At 40.6% G+C, this 24,544-nt stretch overlaps 1 protein-coding gene across 1 annotated transcript in view; it reads left to right on the top strand.

Moving 5' to 3' along the window:
* The window catches only part of NFKB1 (nuclear factor kappa B subunit 1), a 772,892-nt gene that overhangs the window by 545,090 nt on the left and 203,258 nt on the right, over nucleotides 1–24,544 (top strand). Inside the window, exon 15 of the mRNA XM_044060344.1 lies at nucleotides 2,044–2,245. Coding sequence (XP_043916279.1) covers nucleotides 2,044–2,245 — 202 coding nt within the window. The remainder of the gene's footprint in view (nucleotides 1–2,043; nucleotides 2,246–24,544) is intronic.

Raw genomic sequence — 24,544 nt, 5'->3', positions numbered from 1 at the left:
CACTCAGAAGAGCACCAACCCCAGCTTGGGACCTTAACTTTGTGTTGGAAAAGCTTACCCCCCCCCCCCCGAACCTGCCTCTTCAGCAGAGCTAAAATTTCTCTTCTGGAAGACAGCTTTTCTTCCGACCATCACTTCAGCCAGAAGGGTCTCCGAGCTGTAAGCACTCATGGCTGTGGAACCCTTCATCATCTTTCATGCTGTCAGGGTATCCCTCAGGACTAACCCATCCTTCATGCCCAAGGTGGTGTCTAGTGTGGCTCTCAACCAATCCATTCATTTGCCCACCTTCTTCCCTAACCCACAGAACAAGGGCGAAAGGATCCTGCACTCTGTAGATGTGCACAGACAGTTCGGATTCTGTCTAGACAGGACTAAATATTTCAGAAAGTCTGATCAATTGCTGGTTAGCTTTGCTACTGGGGCAGAGGGCAAAGCCATCTCCAAACAAACCATCTCCAAATGGATAGCACACTGCATCCATTTCTGCTACAAACAACACGGAAAACCTCCCCCCAAGGGGGTCAGGACTCAGTCCACCAGAGCAGCTTCCATCTTTGCAGCTTTCCTTAGAGGAGTTCCCACCAGGGACATCCTGGAGGCTGCCACCTGGACATCTGTTCACACCTTCACCAAACATTACCACTTGCCTATCTTCTCCAAATTCAGGGCAGGGTTTGCCTCTGCAGTCTTGCAGGGCATCCTAGCCAGCCCCTAGTTTCCTCGACTGCCTCCACCCTTTTCCTCAGCTTTGGGAATCCACCCAAATGTGATGGCTGTAACAGTGAAACACAAAGAACATAGTACAGTTGTGTACACTTACCATAAATGTAGATGTTCGAGTGTATTCACTGTTGCAGTCCTGGTTTCCCTCCCTCCATCCCCCCTCTTCTTTCTTCTCTTTCCTTACAAGGGACATATTGGTATTTACTTTCTACTGGTGGGGTTCTTTCACCAGAACTTGGCTCCCACTTGGGGGCTCCTGACAGGTTAGGGCAAGAAAAAGTGATGTAATGGTGTCGGCTGCCTTACTTTATACTACTGACAACCTGACGTCAGTCCTAAGCGACAGCAAACTACGCAGAAATACTAAGACTCTGGTATTCGGGCCGGCCAAGGGATACCCTGACAGGGATAAACCAAATGTTTTGAATGCAATAGCGAATACACTCGAACATCTACATTTATTGTAAGTGTACGCAACTGTACTTTTTATATATTCTATAGGTATTTTTTACACACTTTACACTAATATACTCTAAACGGTTATGAGATTTTTCAATTGCAGCAAATGTTTATGAATGTTTTTAAATGATTTTAAACATGTGATCATGCAAGCTCTAAGGGATTAGTTGGGCTTTGTTTTAAATGTAGTTTGTGTATTGCTATTAGAATGGTCTGAAGAATTGTTGGTTACTCTGTGAAAGTGCTCATTTATTTCTGGTTAATAAAAAAGTTTTTGTTTATCTAAAATTATTTTAGCAGCTGGGTTTGGAAGGGGTCTGTTCTCTCACATTAATATTAATATACCAGCAGGAGGAATGTACATCACTTTAGGGTCCATCTCTAATTCCAATGGATTAACATGAGTAAATACTTGTGAAACAATTTTGTAATTGCCAACCTGTTAAATTAACAGTGTAGCCACCTGAAAGCATTTTAATATTAATGCAGTAAATACAGGTACAGTGTCTCAGATTTCTGTGTTTGAAAGCTTATTTAAATTAAAAATTTTCAAAAAATGCCTTGAAATCAATTTATTTTTAAACAAGAGTGTTCACATGAATAAGGATGCATACAAAAACTTTTTTATGTAAAAATAAGAGTTTGTTTCTGTGCATTAAACATGACCTCTAAGAGCTTGTCATAGTTGTATAACAGACTACTTTGGTACTATATCACACTTGTCTGATTGTGTTATATGGCTGACATGTTGTATAAGCTAGCCACATGAACAGTATCCTGTCATGTCAGTATCTGTATGAACTATGAGGATTAGAGTGATATCAATAAAAACAATTGTTTATGTCTTATCATTTTCAGACACCATTACACCTTGCAGTTGTCACAAAACAAACTGACGTGTTAGATCATCTGCTGATGGCCAGGGCTGATGTCAACCTTCTGGATCGCCATGGTAATTCTGTTCTGCATCTTGCTGCTAAACAAGGAGATGTTGATATTCTGAAAATCCTTCTCTCCCATGAAAAAGTAGCAAGACTCATCAATTTACCAGATGGCAATGGTAGGAGACAAACTTTAGTTTATATTTGATTTTATAAACATTTTTCATTTGCTGACTATGAAAATGTTTTTTTTTCTTATTACTCTCACTTAAACTTTGCTTTTGTAAGTGTAAATTGTAAGGGGAGGGTGAAATTGCAGTATTGTCATGGAAACTGAAAATTGAAGAAGACACAAATCTGAAGTCCTTACCTAACCCCTTTTTTGAAGGATAGCCATAAACTGCATATTTGCTGTAGGTGTGGAGAAGGAGGTATGAACAATGACAAATGTCCTGATAAAAAAACATTCAGAGCAGAGAACTATGGCAGCCTTTCTTTTTCACACATTGTGAAATAAATCATAGACATAACTAAAATTGTATGAGAGCAAGTGTTTATTTTTATAATAAAGTAAATAAGTAAGGTAATATACTGAGATAATAAAATTGTAGTGTTAGTGGAGCAACAGGTAGCACACTTAACCTTTGACGCAGAAGGCAGTGAGTTCTATTCCAACACACCCAGGTAGATCAATTACTGAGACTGCAGTGCAGCATAAGGAATGTGCTGCACTCCTGAGTATGTCGTTCTTAAATAAGATGTCAAACTGAGATCCCATCTGCTTGATTTAGTGGTAACTCAGGTAGATGTAAAAGATCCTAAAGCGCATATCAAAAAGAGTAGGAGTCCTTTATTTATACAGGAAAATAACTCTTTATTTACAAAATATTTGCATATGTACAAATGTATAAATATATAAATCTGTTTACACATATTCAGAATTTCCTTTATGATCATACTAAAATTTCATCTCTTGTTAGACCCCCACTTCTTTTTCCATAACCACTATCTGATTTTACTTAATATTGTTGCTAAAATCCATTTACCATTAAACCTAATTTAATTTATTATTTCATTTCATTAACCAATGTAACATAAAATAGCTTTTTATATATTCTTTTAACATATTATTTTCTTCCATTCTTATAATATCCGTATGTAATCATATACGTGTTTAGTTTATTCACTTCTTTCATATCTTCAAAAAAATATTCTTTACATAGTTTTCCCCATAACCTTTTTACTCTTTTACATTTCAAAAACACATGCAGCCAGATTCAATAAAGCCTACACAGTCCATTTCTACACATTAGCACAACGTTTTGGATTCTGTAAGTGGTGCACACCAATTCTGTGAACGGCCAGAACATCGATTTTTTTTCCAAGGGAAAAAAATTAGTCCAACCACACACAAAACACCATACCTAACATTACAAAGTGGGGGGCTTCACTCCCCCCCCCACACAACCTCCAATGTGGGGACTGTGCCCCACACACCTCCCCTAACTAAATATACCAACTCCGAGATCACAGTACAGTGGGGGAAGGGCAATTACACGGCAACGGCCAAGTGATTTTTTTCCCTTGGAAAAAAATCAATGTTTTGGCCATTCGCTGAAGTGGTGGATCGATGTTTATGTGTCACTGAAATGGCATTCGGTGTGTTGCCGTTTTGACGAGATAATACAGACCCAAAGGTGTCTACCCAGAAATAATGTTGGGGGCTGCTGTTCCTTTAATTCATGTGTATGTGCAACAGGCTGAAGCATATGCTGCTGCTGCTAATAGGCCAAAGCCAAGATGGCGACGTGTTTTCAGACCCTAGGTAACTTATCACAGCCTACATGATGTTGAAATTGTAGAGCACTACAGGGTGGATAGAGACACACTACAGCAACTCTGCAACCTCTGTTGTCCTCACCTCAGACCACTGGAAGCACTCGATGGTCTTTGGTTTTTTCATTAAAAACATTTTGAAGAGGATATACGGTTTTTCCAGTTTTCTTTGACTTGCAGCACTTTATCGTTGTTTATTGGTCCTCACCTCAGAGCCAGAGCAAACAGTGGAGAACCCATCCCAGTGGAGACAAAGGTATGTGTAGCACTTAGTATCTTAGCTACAGGTACCTTTCAGAGACCAACAGGGGACACACTGGGGGTGTCACATCAGCATCCAGGATCCTCCATCTATTCCTGAATGCTATGCTCCAACATGCCAGTGACTACATATATTTTCCCTGTACTTCTGAGGAGAGGGCCAGAAATATGCAGGAGTTCTACCTGTAGCACACTACACTGAAGTACTGGGTGCCATAGATTGCACAGATATAGAAATTAAGGCACCATCCGGGGAACAGGGAAGTCTCTATATTAATAGAAAAGGCTTCCACTCTATTAACCGCCATGTTGTGTGTCATGCCAAGGGAATCATTTTGAACATGTGTGCTGGCAGCCCTCTCAGTTACCATGACTCGCATATCTGGCACATCTTCCAACTGTATCAGATGTTTACTAGAGGGGATATCCCACAGGGTCATTTACTTGGGGATGCAGGTTATGCACTGGAACCATGGGTGATGGTATCCATCAGAAATGCACACACACACCCGCTGAAGAATGCCATAATGAGGCACACACTCAAACCAGAAATATCATAGAGCGTGTGTTTGGGGCTGCTGAAGTCACAGTTCTAGCACCTAGATACATCTGGGGGAGCCCTACAATACAATCCACAGACACGCACTGAAATATTCACAGTATGTGCCATGCTACACAATGTCATCCTGAGAAAACAGCTTCAGTAGGATCAACAAGAGGAAGGGGCACGCATCCCACCACCAATGCCAAGGTCACCACAGCCAAATGCAGAAGAGGAATCAGAGGGGCAATCAGCAGCTGCTGTGGGTGTAGGCAGACTTAGGTGTGCTCAATATGCCCTTGCATTGGCTAAGAGACAATGCATAGTACACTCACTCACCACCTAAGGGCCTAAAACCTTCCTCCTACGCACTTACATATAGTAACACTGATGCCAGGCACCTCTCACAGCATTTACCTCCCCATGTAGTGGCTGTGTACTGCTTGCATCAGACAGAGTCTGCTCTGAGCTGAAACTGTTGTATTTACAAGGTAACTGTTGAACCTGGAGTGTATTGTGTAATAATATGAATGAGTGGCCTATCCTTTCATTTCGTTACTTGGTAGTGTGCACAAGTAAAAGGTGGGAGATTTGTACAGAAATTATCTTAACATGTGACAGCAAAGACTTAATTGACTTATATGTGTCCATTATTCAGAAGTAGGCCTTAGGCATCAAAGATTTACGCAGTCATACTTCTCAAAAGTAGTGATGGTCAGTTCATGCCCTCAGCTTAGCACTATACATTTGTACTGGAAAGTCATTAAAGAGAAAAGTTAGAAAGTAATGATGCACATTGCATTTTCAGACTTTAAAGTCCTCACAAGATCATTCACAATAAAGTTGGGAATTGTGATGCTATCAGCTGCCTAACTTTCTAAGACCAATGTAAGTCAAAGATAAAATTACCAGTTCAACATCACAAATGCAGATATACTAAGCACTACGTCAGCTGTGTCCCCTGAGCATCAGACACAAAGCTTATGTATCCCTGAATCCAAAATATAAAAAAAAGGGATATGGCACAGTTATTATCACTTGCACATGGTATTGTGTGTGTCTGGGGGTGCAGGAAGCCTAGACCGACACAAAAGGTTGGTGAGTGTGTGTGAGTAAGAAGGAGAAGCAGGCAGACATTTGGATAAACCAAGAAATGGCCAGTGAGACAAGGTGTGTGTGTGTGTGTGTGTGTGTGTGTGTGTGTGTGTGTGTGTGTGTGTGTGTGTGTGTGCGTGTATGTGTCCTCCAGGTGAAATTGGTGTCTGTGTCTGAATGAACACAGCCAAGCTCTGTGCTAGTTGTACATCTTGGTATGTCGGACAGGTGTGAGCCATGCATATTAGAGGTGGCAGTTCATCGTTGTCCCCCAACCACAAGAACTGGCTCTGCCAGGAGTTGCACTGGCATGTCCATGCTCACAGTCAGGTGCACTGCTGCTACCTGAATGTGACTGATGTCTGATGGATGAGCTCCCTTCATGAGGACACACAGGACCCACAACCCCATGGCCTGCCATGTGTGGATGTGGACAGCTCACCCACTGATGGAGCAGTGGAAGTACTGCCACTGTGGGAGTGTGGTCAAGCACGGCCACGTTGACTAAGAGCAGATGGTGTAGCTGACCTACACCCACAAGGATGCCATTCCCCTCCCAGCAGAGGTCCTGTCACAGATACCACTCATTCCATAACAGTCACCCCTCATTCCAACATGTCATTCATCTGATCCATTGAATCAGGAACACCGTGGAGCCAGTTATGCATTTCAGCCTGTGCTACATTTACAACCATAAGCATTTGTCTGGAGCTCCTATGGGAACATGCCTGTGCCTCCATGATGGCCCTATGCATAAATTGAGTGGTGCAGGTAGAGACACTTGAATCAAGTGGAGGAAGGACAGCAGGCCTCCTCTGAGCAACCCTAACAAACCTCCTGCATGGCAGCTCCCCCACACTTTGGCTACAGCCAGGGTCAACAGGCACTGAAGCTACAGTAACCACACTTCCCTGATCAATTGCCTCATCCTCCACCTGTCCAATATCTGATGGCTCACTGGTATGGGTAGGCATAGGCCTACTGGCTATATCTGATGAAATTGCAGGGAATGGCTGTATGTCAACCTCATTGTTAGATTCAGCTTCTGCACCACCCCGACTTTGCCTCTGTTTAGCCAACATCATCAGAGTTTGCTGATACACTGACATCAGCTGGTAGAAGTTCCACACTTCCACTGTCAGGATTAACTGTGACAATAAGCAACAAACACATGAACAATTAATACCTAAACTACTATACTCCAATCTATGGTAACAAAACAACAGTGCTGTCATTATTAGACAGTACAGCAATACAGATAACAATCCTGACATCAACATCACACACTAAAATGTTTGCCTTACCATCTGCAGATGAGGGTGTCCTCTGCAAGCCAGATGGCCCTGGAAGAAGTTAAGCAAATGGTAAGGACAACATCACAATTAATAGTAACACAGGGGATAATACTTTTACCCCCATTGTATGTCCATTAACTATACTTTCAACCAGAACTTGGATGACAACTCCAACCCAAGCTAATCATTCAGACTGTGTTATTAACTGTAGCAATCTTCAGTCCCTCCCCCCAAAGAATTCTTGTGAAACAGAAGTAATGCATTGATTTAAATTGTTTTACTATACAAAAGTATTCAACAATTGAGATACAAAAGCCTACCTGAAAGCTCTTCCTGAAGCATACTTGCTGTCCTTGAAACAGTTGCACCAATGTCGAGGCCATAATGTTCTGCACTTTACTGGGAGCTATCTGGATCCCTGACAGTAGACAGAAACTCTTCATTTGGTGTTAGTGGTGGCTCTGTAGCAGACCCCTCCCTGGTACCCATCCAGTCACAGACCACTGCAGCTGCTCTCTTCCGTGCAGATGTGATCATGTCAGTGGCCCTATGGTGCACCTGCTTGGATCTACTTTAAAAGAACAAAAGCTGACAATACTGAAATTTATATTACTGAAACCACTATCCCATAATTTCTAAACACTGAAAAGTTCAAAATGTCAAGTCTGATTAGACTGAAAATTGAAATGCCAACGTACAGATTCCGGGAATAATGCAGGAAGTAGTACACAGTTGTTTATTAATACAGGTATGCTTCTTTAAATTTTTGTACTGTCTCACCAAAATGGCAGATGGTTTGTACAAAGTTCCCGGCAGTACTGAAGGGTTTAAAGTACAAGAAGGTCGCAAAAAGGTATATGCCCTTTTCCCCACTGTAGTGGGAGCACTGAGTTGGAATATATAGTTAGGTGGGGGTGTGGGGGGTGCTGCCCCCCACCTAGGTGGGTTTTAGATAGTATGGACTGTAAAACAGAGGTAAGTCTTTAGTTTTTAAATTTGTGCAAGGTATAAGAAGTGTTTTGAAGAAGTGGATAGTTTGGTAATTTGTAGATGATTTCTTAGCTTACTAGTCATGTATTTTGTAGAATTTGCAGTTAGGTTTTTATGAATTAGTCATTGGGCTCAGTATTGTAAAGTTGTGTTAGTGAAGGGAATTTTGTTTGTGCAGTTAAGTTCAGTATTTTGAACTTCGGAATTTTAATTTTTTAGTGTTTTTGTATTTTCAGAATAGTGGTCTCGATAATATGAATTTCGGTATTGTCAGTTTTTATTCTTTTAAAGTAGATCCCACCTGCTCATATCTCCTGCCATGGCCACCCACGGTATAAACATCATCAGCAATCTCCTTCCAGATCTGCATTCTGCTAGACATATCTCCTCGTCCCCTTTCAAGCAGAAAGGCAACATGTTGCCTGAAAGCATCAGTGATAACCTGTTTTTTATGATCAGTGAAGGGTGGTCTTCGGGAATGAGACACCTGAGTGGCATAGTCCTAGGTGTCCTAAAAGACAACAGAAGGATAATACACATAAGTATCACATAACTACAAAATATCTGTTCCCAGATAAAGCAGAAAAGTTAGAATCTCAGTATTACCCACTGAAGAAACATAAAACTGTCTAGAGATATGAAATATGAACAACAGGCTGGATGCAAAACAGGAGAGTAACAATAGCAACATATCCTTGTTTGTGCCATAACAGAAATGCAGCTTTGCTCCCCCCCACCAAAAAAGAACAGGCAAATGACACATTTTTGTTAACAAACCATTTTTGGAATGGTAAAAGTGCTATCAAATGAACTGTCCCTGAAACATGTCTACAGATTTATCACAGAGTATTCCTTTTAAGGTATTGCCGATCATGTATACGTGTGAAATGCCTCGAAAACATGCCCATGACATCAGTACACTTCTAACTAATGCAAACAGATAAAACTGTAAAAGTCTTTGCTTCAGATTTTTCTTAATTACATTCCAGTATATGCCATATGTAACTGACAAAATGCAACCATACCTTCTCAAGTTCAGTAATCCTATGTCCAGATATAGGCACTCCGTCAGTGTTAATTTTTAATGGATTGCCACTGTGAATTATTACTGGTTGGGAGAAGGAAAACACAACAGCAGTGCAGGCTGCCCTACATTCAGTGGGTGTATTAAGTTAGACTTACAAAGTGTTAGATGTAAGGTTAGCAATGTAAGTAAGCAGCACACAATTCTCAGTTTTTTTTTCATTGACATCCAACCTCCCCTTCATTTGTTGACAAATGCATATATTACTTCCATTTAATATCCTCACACATTTTAAAGATAATGATATAGAATAACTTACAGACTGCATGTCTCAGATTACTGGTCAGATAAGAGAAGAATGACCAGCAAACACACAAGATAGAGTTGTGTATTTGAAGCAATAGTCATAACTGATTGTGTGATCACTTAGTCCACTACATCCAAAAATAATAAATGGCCAGATAACAGTTGTATGGTTTCATATAACTGTAGATGGTGTTGCAGTTGGTTGTATGCAGAATGATTTTAGTTACTTGCAGCAAAGCTGTTTGTGTGGCTAAAAAGAAATAAGGCACCCTTCCTGTGTTCTGAAGGTTTATTGGAGTGAGAGTTAAAATGCAGACCTATGTAGAAATATCTTGTGTACTAACATTTTATAGTGTATATGTCATAGATTGCTTTTCTTCATTTCAACTGTTTGTCCCTTTTTTCTTTTTAATTTCTTTTGGGGGCAGTTTTTGCACGATGCGCCGCTTAGCACAAACATGGGAAAATGGAGAAAAATGAATGTCACATTTGGATGTGTTTATCTCATTTGCATGAAGCATGGCAGTGCACAAACTGGGCTACTGGGCCACCCAGGAAGCAGACAGAACACCTGGAAACAGGGAATCTGTAAAAGGGCAAAGGTCAAAAACAATACACTGCTACATTTTCTTTATTTCATCACTCAATTGCGCTTAGCAGCATTGCTCGGAATTGAACACCTGCAGTCTGGACTCAGATGGCCAAAAATTGAAACCAAATACATTCAATTAATCTGCACAAACCTGCTATTGGAGTTGCATGGAGGTTAACACAGACACCTTGAGAATGATTAGTAAATTAGAGAATGTCATTTAACTATTCTGTGGCAGCAGGTGTAAGTGTACAGCTGGAGTAAAGGTGATCCTGCATTCTAGTACAGGGTGTGCAACCTTTTTTCTTACTGTTGTAACAGGTTAGTTTATAGCAATCAACTAAAAAAATAGACTAGTGTTATTTCATCATTCTTGTGGCAACAGGTGTTAGTGTAGGACTGCCATACACATGGTCATGGGTTCTAACAATGGATATTCCACACATTTTTACTGTTGTTCCACTTCCCATTATATTCACTCTCACTTGTAACACTTTAGATTGTGGAGCTGATATGGATTGTGTGTGTGAGGGATGAGACACTATTATTGTGTTTTCAGATGTATGACTGAGGGTATACTATGTACTATAGTTCTGTAAGTATAATTCTGCTATCTGGACTTGTATTGGCTTCACATTTGCCTAAGACACATACACCACTGGATGCATATCCAATAACCTTGTCAGTTCACACACATACATGTGTAACACCTCATACTGTCCCCTGTATTTATGTATGATTCCTGACTATGTCTGAGCAGCACTTCTTCTGTGGCAAAGATGGAAGGTCAACACTGTGGAAGAAATGTTATGTCATTTATGCCTAGGTTTGAATACCACAGTGTAAAAATCAATTTTCACAGTGTATGAAGGAAAGACCAAATGTGTTAGGTCACTACATTTATGGCCCTAGTGTATGTCTGCAAACCTAACTCACCTAATCGTTACCTTCCAATTTCCAATGTATATTTTCAGGCTACATCAGTAGACACTTCTCAAACTAAGGCCAAGTGTCAGCTTAACTTTCCAATTGCAGTTATTGCTGCTTTGCACTGCTGCTGTCCCCTTAACATCACACAGATGTGTTTCTCTGGTTGGCGCACTACCTGCAAATGTGATAACTGGAATTGGCAGAAAAGTATCAGTCACCATAGCTCTAATTCTGCACTGCCACTGAAGACCAATGTAGGCATCATTTTAATTATCTACACAGGCATGATGGTACAAATGTTCTCTCACCCCAACCCTTATCTCTCTTTTTTATTTTCTATCATGCGTCATCAAAATGCCTCCATGCCACTACACTAAATGCTTCAGAGCACAGCGAGGTAGGCCAGCTCAAGTGGATCAGGCTGCCCATGCTCCACTGGCTCCAACACCAATACCCAGCATGTCTGGGAATTAACCTGGAAGCACTGCCTCTGCTGCTCCTTCACTACCTATGCCCTCAGGTAGTCCTGCCCCAGAATCTGGTGCAGTGGTATCTTCCGGGAGCAGTGGCAGAGGCAGTGATTTCATCACCCGCAGTGAGTTGCCAGTGATGGTGCATAGGGTCATGCGCCCTGGTGTGTGCCTACACTGGATGGAGAGGCTGCTGTCTCTCATTGTCTGCAAGAGGAGGAGAATGAGATGTCAAATACTCCAGCAACCAGCAGAGTAAGTGACAGTGATGACAATCCATTGAGTGAGGACTCGATTGTCACTGTCTCCAAGCTTGATGGGCATGGGTCTGCATTGTTCTCTTCCTCATCCTAGTCATGGTATCCCCCAACCTTTTGTGTCATCACTGTCCCTGTCTCTTGTCTTGTTTGTCTTGTATGTTTGCAATTGCTTCTTCACCTACCCAACTTACCTGGCCCAGACATACATACGTCCCTTCCCCAACATTTCTCTCTTACTGAAAAAAATGGATACCTGTCCCACAAAAAAATGGTCCCAAATACATAACTATCCATTGCGCTCATGTGTCTTTTTGACATACTTGATTCAGTCCAATTGGCTATACAACATTGACTGTGTTGTGACCATCCCTCTTTGTGGAGGTGAAAGTACAAATTCAGTTAAAGAAGTGGATAGCTATGGTTCTTTCCTACTTCCCTCCTGCACATTACTTTACTGCTTTCCCTTTGTTTTTCCTCCTGCTTGCTCCCCATTTCACCACTTTCCTATCTACCCCATTTTATCATCTTTAATCAGGTCAAAAATAGAATCACATACAACACACCTAAATAGCAGAAAAAGCAATGGATCCCTTCACTTTTTGGGCTCTATGTTTTTGCGGAGATGCTCATCATCCAGCAATGTGAAGTGACTTTGATTGGCATCAAAATGATGTGGTTACCTCTGCACATTGCCTCTTAACCCCACTGTGCTATGCCAACACACAGCAACACATGTACTATAAAGATTTCATGTTATTGCATTATCAGTCTTTATTTAAAAGTATTAGATACACCTGGATTCAAACCCATTATCATTTGGGCTCAAAAAGGAATATGTCAATGCATTTACATCTACTGCCACAGAGTCGGTTAAGCAGCAGGTGTGTTTCATAGACTCAGTTCTAACTCTCAGACTTTAGCAGTGCAGCTCACGTTTGCACAGGTCTTAGTTGCATGCAAACATGAATAGTATTGGAACTGTGCATCTCAGAGGCGCAAATACTTTGCCAATCCTCATGCAAACCCGCTGCTTGCAGTCCTGTGGAAAAGTAAATATTATTATATATTAATGCTGTTTACTGTTCATTGTGTATGACATAAAATTACATGTGGAAACAAACTGAAGACTGGCCTTATTTAACAATATGTCACATATTTACAATACAGCCATGTGTTGCCTCCCCCCAAGCATTGCAACCCTGGTGTCTCAGTACTTTTTCCACACATATGTCACCTGCACTACAGAAATTAACTATCAAATGTTGTGTGATATACAATGCACTCAAACTTTTAACATGCAGAACTAGATCTATTGACTCATAAGCCTAAAAAGCCTTATCTGCAAGGCTAGAGAAGAAATCAGCATGGACTTTATCTACAGGGACATAGGTGACCTTCAACACACTTGACCACTGATCCATTTTGGTTTTGTCAGGGTTAGATCTTGCTTATTAAATGTAGTGGACCTCTTTGATACTGACTCCGAAGACGTGGATGAGGGGTGACAGGACATACTGCCTATGATGAGTTATCCAAGGCCTTTGACACTATCCCCCATTCAGGTATCATAGAGAAAATCTCCCATCTGAGAATTAACCCATGCTTTACTAGGTGGATAGCCAACAGGCTCACAGACAGAATGCACACTGTCAAAGTTGGGGACTGCATCTCCACCACTAGACCACTTACTAGTGGAATACCACAAGGATCTGTGCTGGTCCCTCAACTGTTTGGAAACTATTTCCAGGCAAAGGTAGATGGCCTGTGGTATACCAGGTTTGCAGATGATTGCCAACTGAGCACAGACATATAGAGTCCCCCAATGATGTTAACATATTACAGAAGAGGCTGACACAGACAAATGATTAGTGCCAAACTCATGGACTGAACCTTAAAGCAAAAAAAAAAAAAAACATTTTCCCCTTAGGCAATGAAGTACCCCTGCTAATTTTGACATATATACACCCCTCTAAGCTCAGACACACTGTTTTGAGACTTGGAAACACATGTTGATAGCAATCTACACATCAATCACTATGTGTCCATAGTGGTGAGAGATGCGTTCTACATTGCGCACCTAATAAAAGAGGCCATCACATCCAAGACCAGGGAGGTCATAGCTCTGCTGTACTCTACCCTTATCTGTCTACTAATTGAGTACAATGCTTCATTCTGTCTATACCTCACCAGACACCTGCAGCAACTGGAGATAACACAGAGGTTTGTAACCAGGGGAATCCAGGGCCTCCAAAACATGACATACATGGAAAGACTGAAAGACCTGTCACTGTACTCTGTATCATGCAGGCTGGTGAGAGGTGACATATGTTTGGCCTACAGAGCAGTCTCAGACAATGCCCTTCTGGAAATACTGAACATCTGCAAATCAAGTGGGACAAAAATAACTTGCTCCAGGGATGTCAACCTAGCCTGTGACATAGAACATGCTGGAGAGATAGATACATCTCCCAGCAATTGCCACTCCTCTGTAATAGGCTCCCACTGCATGCAAAGCAGTACTGCTCAATGACCCTATTTGACAAACGGATGAGTGATTGTAAATTCACCCCTGGGGTTGCAACTTTGTCCATCATGGAAAGGGCTAGTCGGTGCTGATCACAAAATTGCTCTAACAATGACCATCTAACTATGCTCAATAAAGTTATTTATGTTTTTACATGGTTAGGCTTGTAAATGCCCTAGGGACATTGGGCTAGCAACCTTTTATGAACCTATGAAGCTGCAAACCTATGCAGGCCTCCCACCATCTTCTCTCTAACATGCCTTGCTGAAGGCATCCACTATAAGTGGACCTGCAGTCTTATAAATGTCAGAATTGTGCCATGGCACTTGCATAATGTACCGAGTTCTGTAGTCTGTGTACTTAGATTGGTATGGGTTCTGTTCCCACTGTAGTCAACTGTGTGTGTGTGTGTGTGTGTGTGTGTGTGTGTGTGTGTGTATGTGTGTGTGTGTATATATGCGTGTATGTATATATGTCTAGCCAGAAGAGCATAAGTGTGTATCCTACATTTACCACAACAATCCCATGGCTTGACAGTATTTTGATACTTGCAGATCACTACACATCCATTTTATGCAAGTCTCCCAACATCTTCTCTCCAACATATCCTGCTGATGTCATCCACCATAAGTTCACCTGCAGTGTTGTAAAAGTCAGACTTGTGCCGTGGAACTTGGGTAAAGTATTGAGTTCTGTAGTCTGTGTACTGAGGTAGGGGTTCTGTTCTCACTGCAATCAAGTGTGTGTGTGTGTGTCTGCCATGTTTGTGCTCTTGCTTGACATTACAGACAGTCTTTTACACCAGCATGTGGGACACTGTTATTGTCATATTCTCCTCAACAGACACAGCTGCTGTCATTAGCTATAAAGTGTTGTCTGAGACACTCCAAGTCAGACTTCAGCTGTGGTGCTTGCCTTAAATACAGAGGTCTGTAGTCTGTGTACTTGGGTAGGGGTTCTATTCTCACTGCAGTCAAGTGTGTGTGTGTGTGTGTGTGTGTGTGTGTGTGTGTGTGTGTGTGTGTGTGTGTGTGTGTGTGTGTGTGTGTGTATTTGTGCTCTTGCTTGGCATTACAGAGAGCCTTTTACACTAGCATGTGTGACACTCCTATTGTCATATTTTCCTCAACAGACACAGTTGATGTCATCACTTGTATCTGATTTGTGGATATGCACTATTCTGACCAGGGCAGGGTCAGAGACTGGACTGGAGGCCAGCCAGAAGTCACCTCGTCCTATATTATATTGATTACATTTACCTGGCTCTCAGTCTATCCACATACATCATGGCATAGTTTGTAGGTCCTGTGTTTTCTTGATGAGAAACCCCTGTGGTCTTTCCAGCTGCTGCATGTGTCTGTCAAGGTACATGCAAAACAGAGCATTATATCTATTAGTGTTCTGATGAGGTTTGAGTCCAGTGATTGGAATATGATGGCATGAATTATGATGAGCACAACATAGGCTTTCAATACCAGTGTGAGCACTTTGTGGTCGAAGTTCAGATTGCTATCTACATGTGTTCCCAGTGCTTGCATCACTGAGTTTCAGCATAGCAGGACTGGTGTCAATGCTGTAATTAGCATAGAATTCCACTTTTCAGGACAAAATAAAGACACATTTCTGCAATTATTTGTAGAGCATTTGGCTTTGTCACCAATCATTTGTCTGTGTTAGCTCCTCCTGTAGTATGTTATCATCATTGGTGGACTCAGTGATTGCACCAAATATGCAAGAATCAGCAAACTTGGTAAGCCAAAGGCCGTATACTTTAGATTGAACAGTCAAGAAATAGATTCAAACAGTGAATGACCAAGCAGAGATCCCTTGGGTTTGCCAGTGGTGACAGCTGTACTGGTGCAGGTTGATTCACCAACATTCACACTATGTGTTCTGTCTGTGAGCCAGTTCGTTACCCATCAAGTGACATAAGGGTTAAACCTCAGATGGCAGAGTTTCTGAATGATAACTGTTTGGGGGATTTTGCCAAAACCCTATGCCGGATCAAGATAGGCAGTATGGACTGTCTTACCTTCATCCAGGCCTATCATACAGAATCAATGGGCTGTGACAACATCGCCAATTGCCCATGGCATGACTCAGCACATACATCATGGTATAGTTCCTACTTCCTTAAAACCGTACATTCCTAACTGCTCACTCAGATCCAAAAACCAAAATCTCCTTCAGGTTCACAAACCTGCTCAACCTCCTGGCCATCTACTGCTGTCCCACTCCTTAGCTAAATAGTAGAACTCTCTCCCCACACACTTACACAACCTACCTAAACATACAAATTTCAAATCTTAGCTACTTTCTCATCTTTCTTCCAAATGGGAATGCCCTTGCCACTCTCCATCTTAACCCCCCCATTCCACCTTGCACTGACTCATCCAACTACCTCTACTATTACTTCATCCCACCCAAAACAATCCCTCCCCTACCAAAAACTAATTTTCTCTCTAATATCTATTGTACTATACTCTCCAATCTCAAATATACTATTACCCTCTCCTTGCATAATATTTTCCTAACCTACTAATGGCTAGTAGCTATATATTTTGAAATGTTAAACCTACAATTGAGTTGATAACAAAAATATTCACTTTATATGAATGTTGAAATTTCTGTATTGAATTGTGTCTTTCATTTTTGTAACATTGTGAAAGCCAATTGCAAATCTCGTGGAGCTTATCTGTAAATGTTTAATTAGCTGTATGAACTATGTCCTTTTGTAACATGTGAAGTGTAACTTGCTGTTATTGTGGAGCTTTTCTCCCTGAGCCTCCTCTGAAAATAGGCTCTTCTTGGTCCAGTGGACTTCCCTGGTCATCAGACTTAAATAAATAAATACAAGTTCCTGAAACAGTTGAATACACACTTCAACACACCTTCTATATGGGCTATTTTCCCATAGAAGGGTGTACATCAACATGCATCCATCTGAGTCTGGTGGGACGCCACCTGATGCATGCATGTACAGACCCATCCTGACTCTCCTCAACTGTGAGGCAGACCAGCATGTCCTCATGGACCATTTCTAAATGGACACTAGTAATATCCTGGCTGTGTGCAACAGAGCTGTGAGAGTTGTTAATGCTACATCATGTCTGTTACATCTGCTAGATGTCCTCTTAGATGTCATCAAGAGCATGCATGATGACAGCACAGTCATCCTGTGGAACTTGACCAGGCCAGGGCATTTGACACAAATCCACAATGAGGTATTCAATCAACAGTGACAGATGTGGCCATAAACAACTGTATCACCAAGTGGGTAGTCCAGTGTATCACATGCATGGCATCTCATTATGTTGAAATGTGTGAAGTGACCTATATCTCAGGTCCAGTGATAAGGTCCATACATCAGGGTTGTCAGCTTGGCCCTTTCCTGTCCATTATTTAAGTGATGGACATCACAAATGACTTACTCATCCTAAGTCCAAACCGCTGTCTGAAGGACTACAGATTGTGGGCAGTCATTAACTCCATCTGTGATCTTAGTATAATACAGACAGTATCAACACATACCAAAGATTGCTGCCACAGCCATGACAACACCTGTAATGACAATAAAACATGTGATTTGTTTTGTTACATCAGGAAAACAAACACATAACCTAAGTATAATGTCGATACCATACCCTATAGTAAGACCAGTAGGTATGTGTTCTGTGTCCTGGGGTAGATGGTAAGCGGAAAATCCATCAGCATGTGGCCACACTACTGACTACTCCCTTGTATGTAACACAAGTACTGAGTATGTGAAGGACATCGATATTAGAGGCCATAATACTTCCATAGTTCCCAGCCTTCTTCACACCAATAACTGAGTACAATACACCCTTCTTCATGTACCTCCTTATACATTTCCACTGATATGTAATTGAAGTGCATCACCTTTTTCACAATGAGCTGTCACACAGCTTATTGAACATACCTAGGTATCCTTTTTGTGGCATAAACATGAATGACTGGTGGTGCTGAACACCCATCAAGTTGTTACACCAGATGCATGTGTGCTACCTGTTCAGGTGATCACACAGTACATACATAGGTGTTTGACAATATTAATTGCATGGATAAACATTTGTGACAGTGTGGATTGTGGCAGATTTTATATATATATATATAAATATATATATATATATATATATATATATGTATACATGCATACATACAATGCACACCAGTCAACTAGCCTGTATTGCTCATAATGTCACTTACAGGTATAGCAGTTTGCCTCCTGACACCTCCAGCTAGTGGTATGGTGCAAGGAACATGTTCGTGATGACCCTCATAGAGTGTGGACATATCATAATAGTTGTACATTTGTGTTTGTGCAGAATCATCTCTTATCACTCTAACTCGCATATGTTATGTCAGAGATTACTGGTGGTATTATTCTGATATTGACCATGATTGTGGTTGCTTCTTTTAATGTTGTCCATGAGCCTTTATCTGTGTCCATCTTGTGGAGGCCTCTGCTGAGATTATACTCGTATTCAGGTAAATCAGCTTGCACAGCTTCACAATATGCATCTACCCCATTTGCATGTCAAATCCCTGATAGCTGTCTTCTGCATTCTTCATGTAAGGATGCTTATCTCACACTGATGTCCTCTCCATCATGTCACCTTGTGTGACAGTCGCATAATAGACATTTTCACTGTGCAATCCCTACTGCACTATATAGACATATGATTGTTGTTGCTGCTGCAACCGTCTTCTATTGACATGCCTTCATCTGCTGTACATTAGGTTGTTTCACCTGTCCTCGTTCCGTGTGTTCATTCCTACAATTCATCTGTGTCTCTATTCAATACACACACTTCCCCTGAGTGTTTATTTTACATAGCAGTCCATGTACCATTACAGATTATTTACACAGTTTCAGTACAGAATGCCAGGGATGGACTTCACAATACTCTGTCCTGTACTGTGTTTGGACCATATACTTAGCACTCATACCTCTCAACTGTTTAGATTTTCAGAGAATGCCCAGATGTGCCTTATCAAATTTGTGGCTTTATGCCATATCAGTGGGATGACCTCAGGACTGATGTGACTCATTATTACATACATTTGAGTTCCAGACTTCAAATACTTCAGAACATGTATCTTAACACAAACCCCTGGTTATTCTAGCACATTTCTATAGGGCAGATGTGTCAAATATGTCCCCATGTCTGGGTCATTGTTCTCCCATTATGTTGGCCTTTGCCCAGATGTCTTGCACTAAGAGATTGAGAGCTATCTGTGAAGCCCTGGTGATCATTGTGGCATTTCGCACAAAACTGCGGACTGTCAATGCTCTGATTTAAACAGGAGTGATATCCGTGTTCGTTTACATGGTTTCCTTGCCAGCCACAAAACCTTGCTTAAATTTGGTGCTCAGCATGAATATATATTGCACACTGTTGATCGCTGCGCACCACACTGCACACATGTAAACTGCATGTAGGCTTTACACAAAGCCTACAAAGAGTTGATTGAATCCCAGGGATATTCTGTAGTTTCTTTTTCTTTGCAATGTAAACATATTCTATCACTTTTCTTTTTATGTGGCATATTTCCTTTTACTGGTAATTTATCTATTACCAGTTTCCACAAAAAACTTAACATTCTACTTCCTGATTACACCATTCGCTTCTTAGTTTTGCAGCTTAAATTTTTTCATCTGTTAGATTTTCCCATGGCTTTACCTAGTTCTGTTTTACCATTACATTCTCATGCCATGCTTTCTGTCTTTTTCTGTATCATCATTTTTTATTTTTCACAAAAATATTTTTTCTTTGTAATATTTTTCTTCTTCATTTATACACCTTTTTCATGTTTTACTACCATACCTCAAAATTTGTCATGCTTCTATTTATACAGTTTTAAAACTAATCTTTCATCTTTTTCATTTATCCACTTTAACACTTTGCACAAATTTAATGAAGCAGCATATACCACTAGGTTAATTAACCTCCCTATTTCTTCTTTATTTACATACAAAACTCCTTTTACTGGGTTTAATCAAGAACCCCATTTAAATGAAAAAAATATCTGCAATAATTCCTTCTCAAATACTGTTGGCAACATAAAACACTTAAGTATGTTATTTTTTCCCATCAGTACTAAATTTATCAACTAATCCTTTTTTCTGAATGTAATTTATTTGTTCTCCAGAAAGTACATATTTGCTTTATTTATGCTATTGTTTTGTCCCCATTGAATTCTACTTACATCTATATTTCTAAATTTTATACCCAACACAAAAATTTAATTCATTGTAAAATATATACCCTCGATCATTACTGTATCACTTAAACATTTACTTTTCTCTTTAAAGGAATCCCATCATCTCTAGACACTCATTTGTGCAAATTATTGCTTCTTTGATTCAGATTTTATTTTTTGTAATTATTATAATGTCATCTGCATATGTTAAAAGCACTGAAGTTCTTAACCCTTTTGGTGCTATATACTGCACCCCCTTCATTTTGTAATTTATTTCACATACTATCACATTTCACACTGATAAAATAAGCTTTCCCTTTCTTTACAGTTAGTATAAGCATATAATTTTATAATTCTATATACTTGCTCTTTCCATTTTAAATCTGCAATGGTTAATCCTCACATTTTTGCTAAAGTTGCATCTAATATCTTGACTGTATTGCTACAGAATATGGCTATTCATGAACATCCCTCATTTTCCAAATTCCAGATTATCTTGCCTTTCCATAGTTTCTCTGTAATATTTCATTTATCAAAAATCTTCGTCTTCTAATGTAATTATATGTACATCACATGTAGTACACCACATCAAAATTCCTTTTTTTCTTACTATATTCTCAATAATATTCAAATTTACAGAAATCACTCTCAGTTTTTCATTTTCCCTTTTCCTTAGATTCTTGGTTTCATAAGTTCATTGCTAATTACTAAGATAGCGTTCTTAATAAGCCATTCTAGATCTAACCGGTTTCCTTCCCAATGGTGAGAATCAAACACTGCACCTTGTGTTTGTGTGTCAAACACCTTAACCGTTATACCACTACTCAGTCTTTAGCTGTATAATTTCTTTTTCATCCATTTCTTTTCTTTTTTTTTGTACTTGTCCCTTTAAATTTTCTTTTTCTGTCTTCTACCCTGTTATCAGTAGAATTCTATTTTTCCCTTTTACTACCTCAGATTTTGTCTTCTTCATCACTTATTTCAGAACCTTCTTCTATGGCCTCTTTATTATTCTTTTCTCATCTAATTTTTCATCTATTTCTACTACTTCTAAAATTTCTTCTTTTCCTTTTTCTTTATCCTTACTGTTATTGTCATTTTTGCAATCCATACATAAATGTCCAATTCTTTGAAAATTATAACATTTCACTTCATGTTTTTTGCATCATGTCCCATTTCCCCACAAATATAACATTTTATTTTGTCACATTTACTTATCAAATGTCATTCTTTTCCACCAAAAAAAAAAAAACATGTTTTGAGTTGTCACCAATGTTTTACAACAACCCTATTCCCCACCACATCTATCAGGCTTGGTATATGTATATATTTTTCCTCTGTTTTTAACACAATATTACAATCCCAGCCACCAGTCCATAAACCCCTTTTGTTGCAAAATTTTGCAGTGTTCAGTATTTTTTTTACATAAACCTTTCAAATGTCCTTTCAAAGTCTCTCTTTCTACCTCCATTTAGAATTGTACATGAATCTTCTTTTTGTTTCCCTGTTAAATGATTTTATATCAGAAATATTCCATTGGGTTGCAGTCTTTCTTTTTTCATATTATCCAAACAAAATTCCCATTGAAGAAACAGTCTCAAATGTAATGTTGCAAAATGTCTCTGTTAGCAAGAATAAATGCTGTTACCTCATGTGCTTTTACATCCAAAGGAACTGTTAAATTGTTCCACACTTCATATCTGTCCATTTATTTGTCTTCTTTACTTTGAATCCTTATCACATACTTCCATTTTTAATTTTCTTCTGCCTTCTTTTGTGCTACTTCACTGTTGCATTCTTTTACTTTCTCTGCATATGTTTTCTTTCCCATCTCACCACTGTTCTTCAGGATTGTCTCTGCATCCTCCTTTTGTATTATTCTCCGTAATGTTCCCCCAGGAAACATCTCTGTCATTTTCTGCCTCACTGTGCACCACTGTTTCTTTAAGTAAATCATCCCACATCCCTCCTGATAGGAGGGATGTAGTTATACATCCATCATTTGCTGACCCATCTCCATTAAACAGGTTTTATTGAAACATTTCTTTAGAATCCTGCACACATTCTGTAGTCTTGATATTTGCTTTCTCCTTCATTTCCTTCACTACTCCATCTCCTTTTTTCTCCATTTGCCTCCCTGATTCTCTGGGCCAACAGTGCACCTGGAACAAAAACAGAATGTGGTCCTCTAAAATGGTTCAGTGGCAAGTCGGGGAAGTTCCCTGATTTCCCGGCCAAATTTCCTCTAGTAGTATAAATACCACTTTGGGTCGCCTCTGAAAAGCGACTACTAAACTACTGCGACTAACTTGATCAACCAACGATAAATAAAAGTACTAATTTTTCAAATTGTTGGTGCTTTGGTTTGTCTTAGAGAATCTCATGTTTCAGTAAGAGATGTCCTATATTGGCATCTGAAAATGTGCCATCCCTGCATGGGTTCAGATCGGCTACCTTCATTTTCTTTTGCATTTTCTTTGTTAAGCTGTGCTGGTCATGTTATCATTTTGAAACATCACTAATGAAGATGCAAAAATAGTCGTCTAGACAAGTATGCAAATCAGTTCTTCAGCATTCTGTTCTAATGATTATAATCTCTGGAGCACTGAACAGTATATGATTAGCAGTCGTCTGTATTTTTTCATTTTGTATGATTGTGTACTTTAAGCATTGTGTCATAGTAAAGCATCAGAAATATTTAAATGACAGAAAACGGCAGAATATACTTATAGTTTCAGGGCCTAGACTTGCTTGTGTGTCCTTGAATGTAATATTTGATGTTAAGTTGTCAATCTCGCCTTCATTCTTGCTGGATGGGTTCGGAGCCGATCCTCGCACTACTAAAGCTCGAGAGCTAATTTTACCGGCTCGAGGCAACCCTATATCCCATGATGCTAGGTGATAACTACCCAGATCTCGTTTGCTGCTTTAAACTGTAGCTCGTGCATTTACCGCTCTTGGTAAGTTTTCAAATTTCAGACTTTTAGTCACCCTTTTTTGTCTTAGTTCCACTCCTTTTATTGTTTTAACTTGTAACGGTTAATTTTAAACCCTATTTCCCATTAGTACCTTGTATTTCCCTTATCCCAGTTATATATCCCTTCCCCTAGGTTAGGCCTTAAGCCTGCCCCTTTCCTAATTCTTGTCAGGGATTCTGTGGAGTGTTAGTATCCCCGTTTTTTATTATTTATATTGGGATTGGGTGTTTGTATGTGTTTTACTCTGGTGCTCCCTCGACACTGTTATGTCGAAGGACACAAAGGTCTCAGGCTTCAAGAAGTGTGACTCGTGCTGTCAGAAAATGTCTCTGACAGATGGTCACACTTCTTGTGTTTACTGGGACCTGCACCTGCAGGACTCTTGTTCTGTGTGCCAGCATTCAGCCCAAGAGTCCTGCAGGAGAACAAATTAATATTGAGGGGCTTGTTAAAGCCGAGCTCCCGACTAAGTCTGCGCCGGGGAAGCCCTCAAAGCCAGCAAAGCCGTCGGCTCTGAGTCCCAAGCCGTCGGCTGCTGGCTCATCTTCTGTGACCAGATCGGCTCCGGCCGGAGCCGATCCTTCTGTGTCACAGCTTCCAGTATCGGCTCCACTGCGGCGCGATATACCGTGAATCTTGCACTCACGGTCGGGCCCCTGGAGAGCCGATATCCTCGGCTCCAAAGAGGTAAAGATCCCCATCGTTGGAGTCTGTCCATTCGGCTCCGAGATCACCCCTGCTCTCGGAGCGGAGCCATCAGAGCCGATCTTCTCGGTCATCCAGGCTTTCTGACCATGACCTTGAGAGAGTGGTGAGTAGGCTATTAAAGTCTCAGGCATTGGCCCAAATGCTCCATAGCCCATCTCATCAGATGGTAGCTATTACACATCCACCTATTATTCCTCCTTCGACTCTCCCTCAGAGTTCGGAGCTGGAGCTCCTCGGAGCCGTGACTGTTGTGGCATCGGAGCCGATAGCCCCCCCTTCAGCTCTGTCGTCGTCTGCTCTGATCTCCTCCTTGATGCCTTCATTGGAGAGGGATCCAGGCGTCTGGTCTCTCTCGCCAGCTCCGAGGGGCGAGTGGCATCAGACACTTGTCCGACCCCGTTCTCCCTCTCGGAGTGTCGGCGCTGGTGAGCTCTGCCCCGACA

This window comes from Protopterus annectens, chromosome 2.part0 (assembly GCF_019279795.1).
Source record: "Protopterus annectens isolate FY-2018-M chromosome 2.part0, PAN1.0, whole genome shotgun sequence".
Lineage (NCBI taxonomy): Eukaryota > Metazoa > Chordata > Ceratodontiformes > Protopteridae > Protopterus > Protopterus annectens.
The sequence above is the reverse complement of the archived record's forward strand: the minus strand, read 5'-3'. Positions and strand labels throughout refer to the sequence as shown.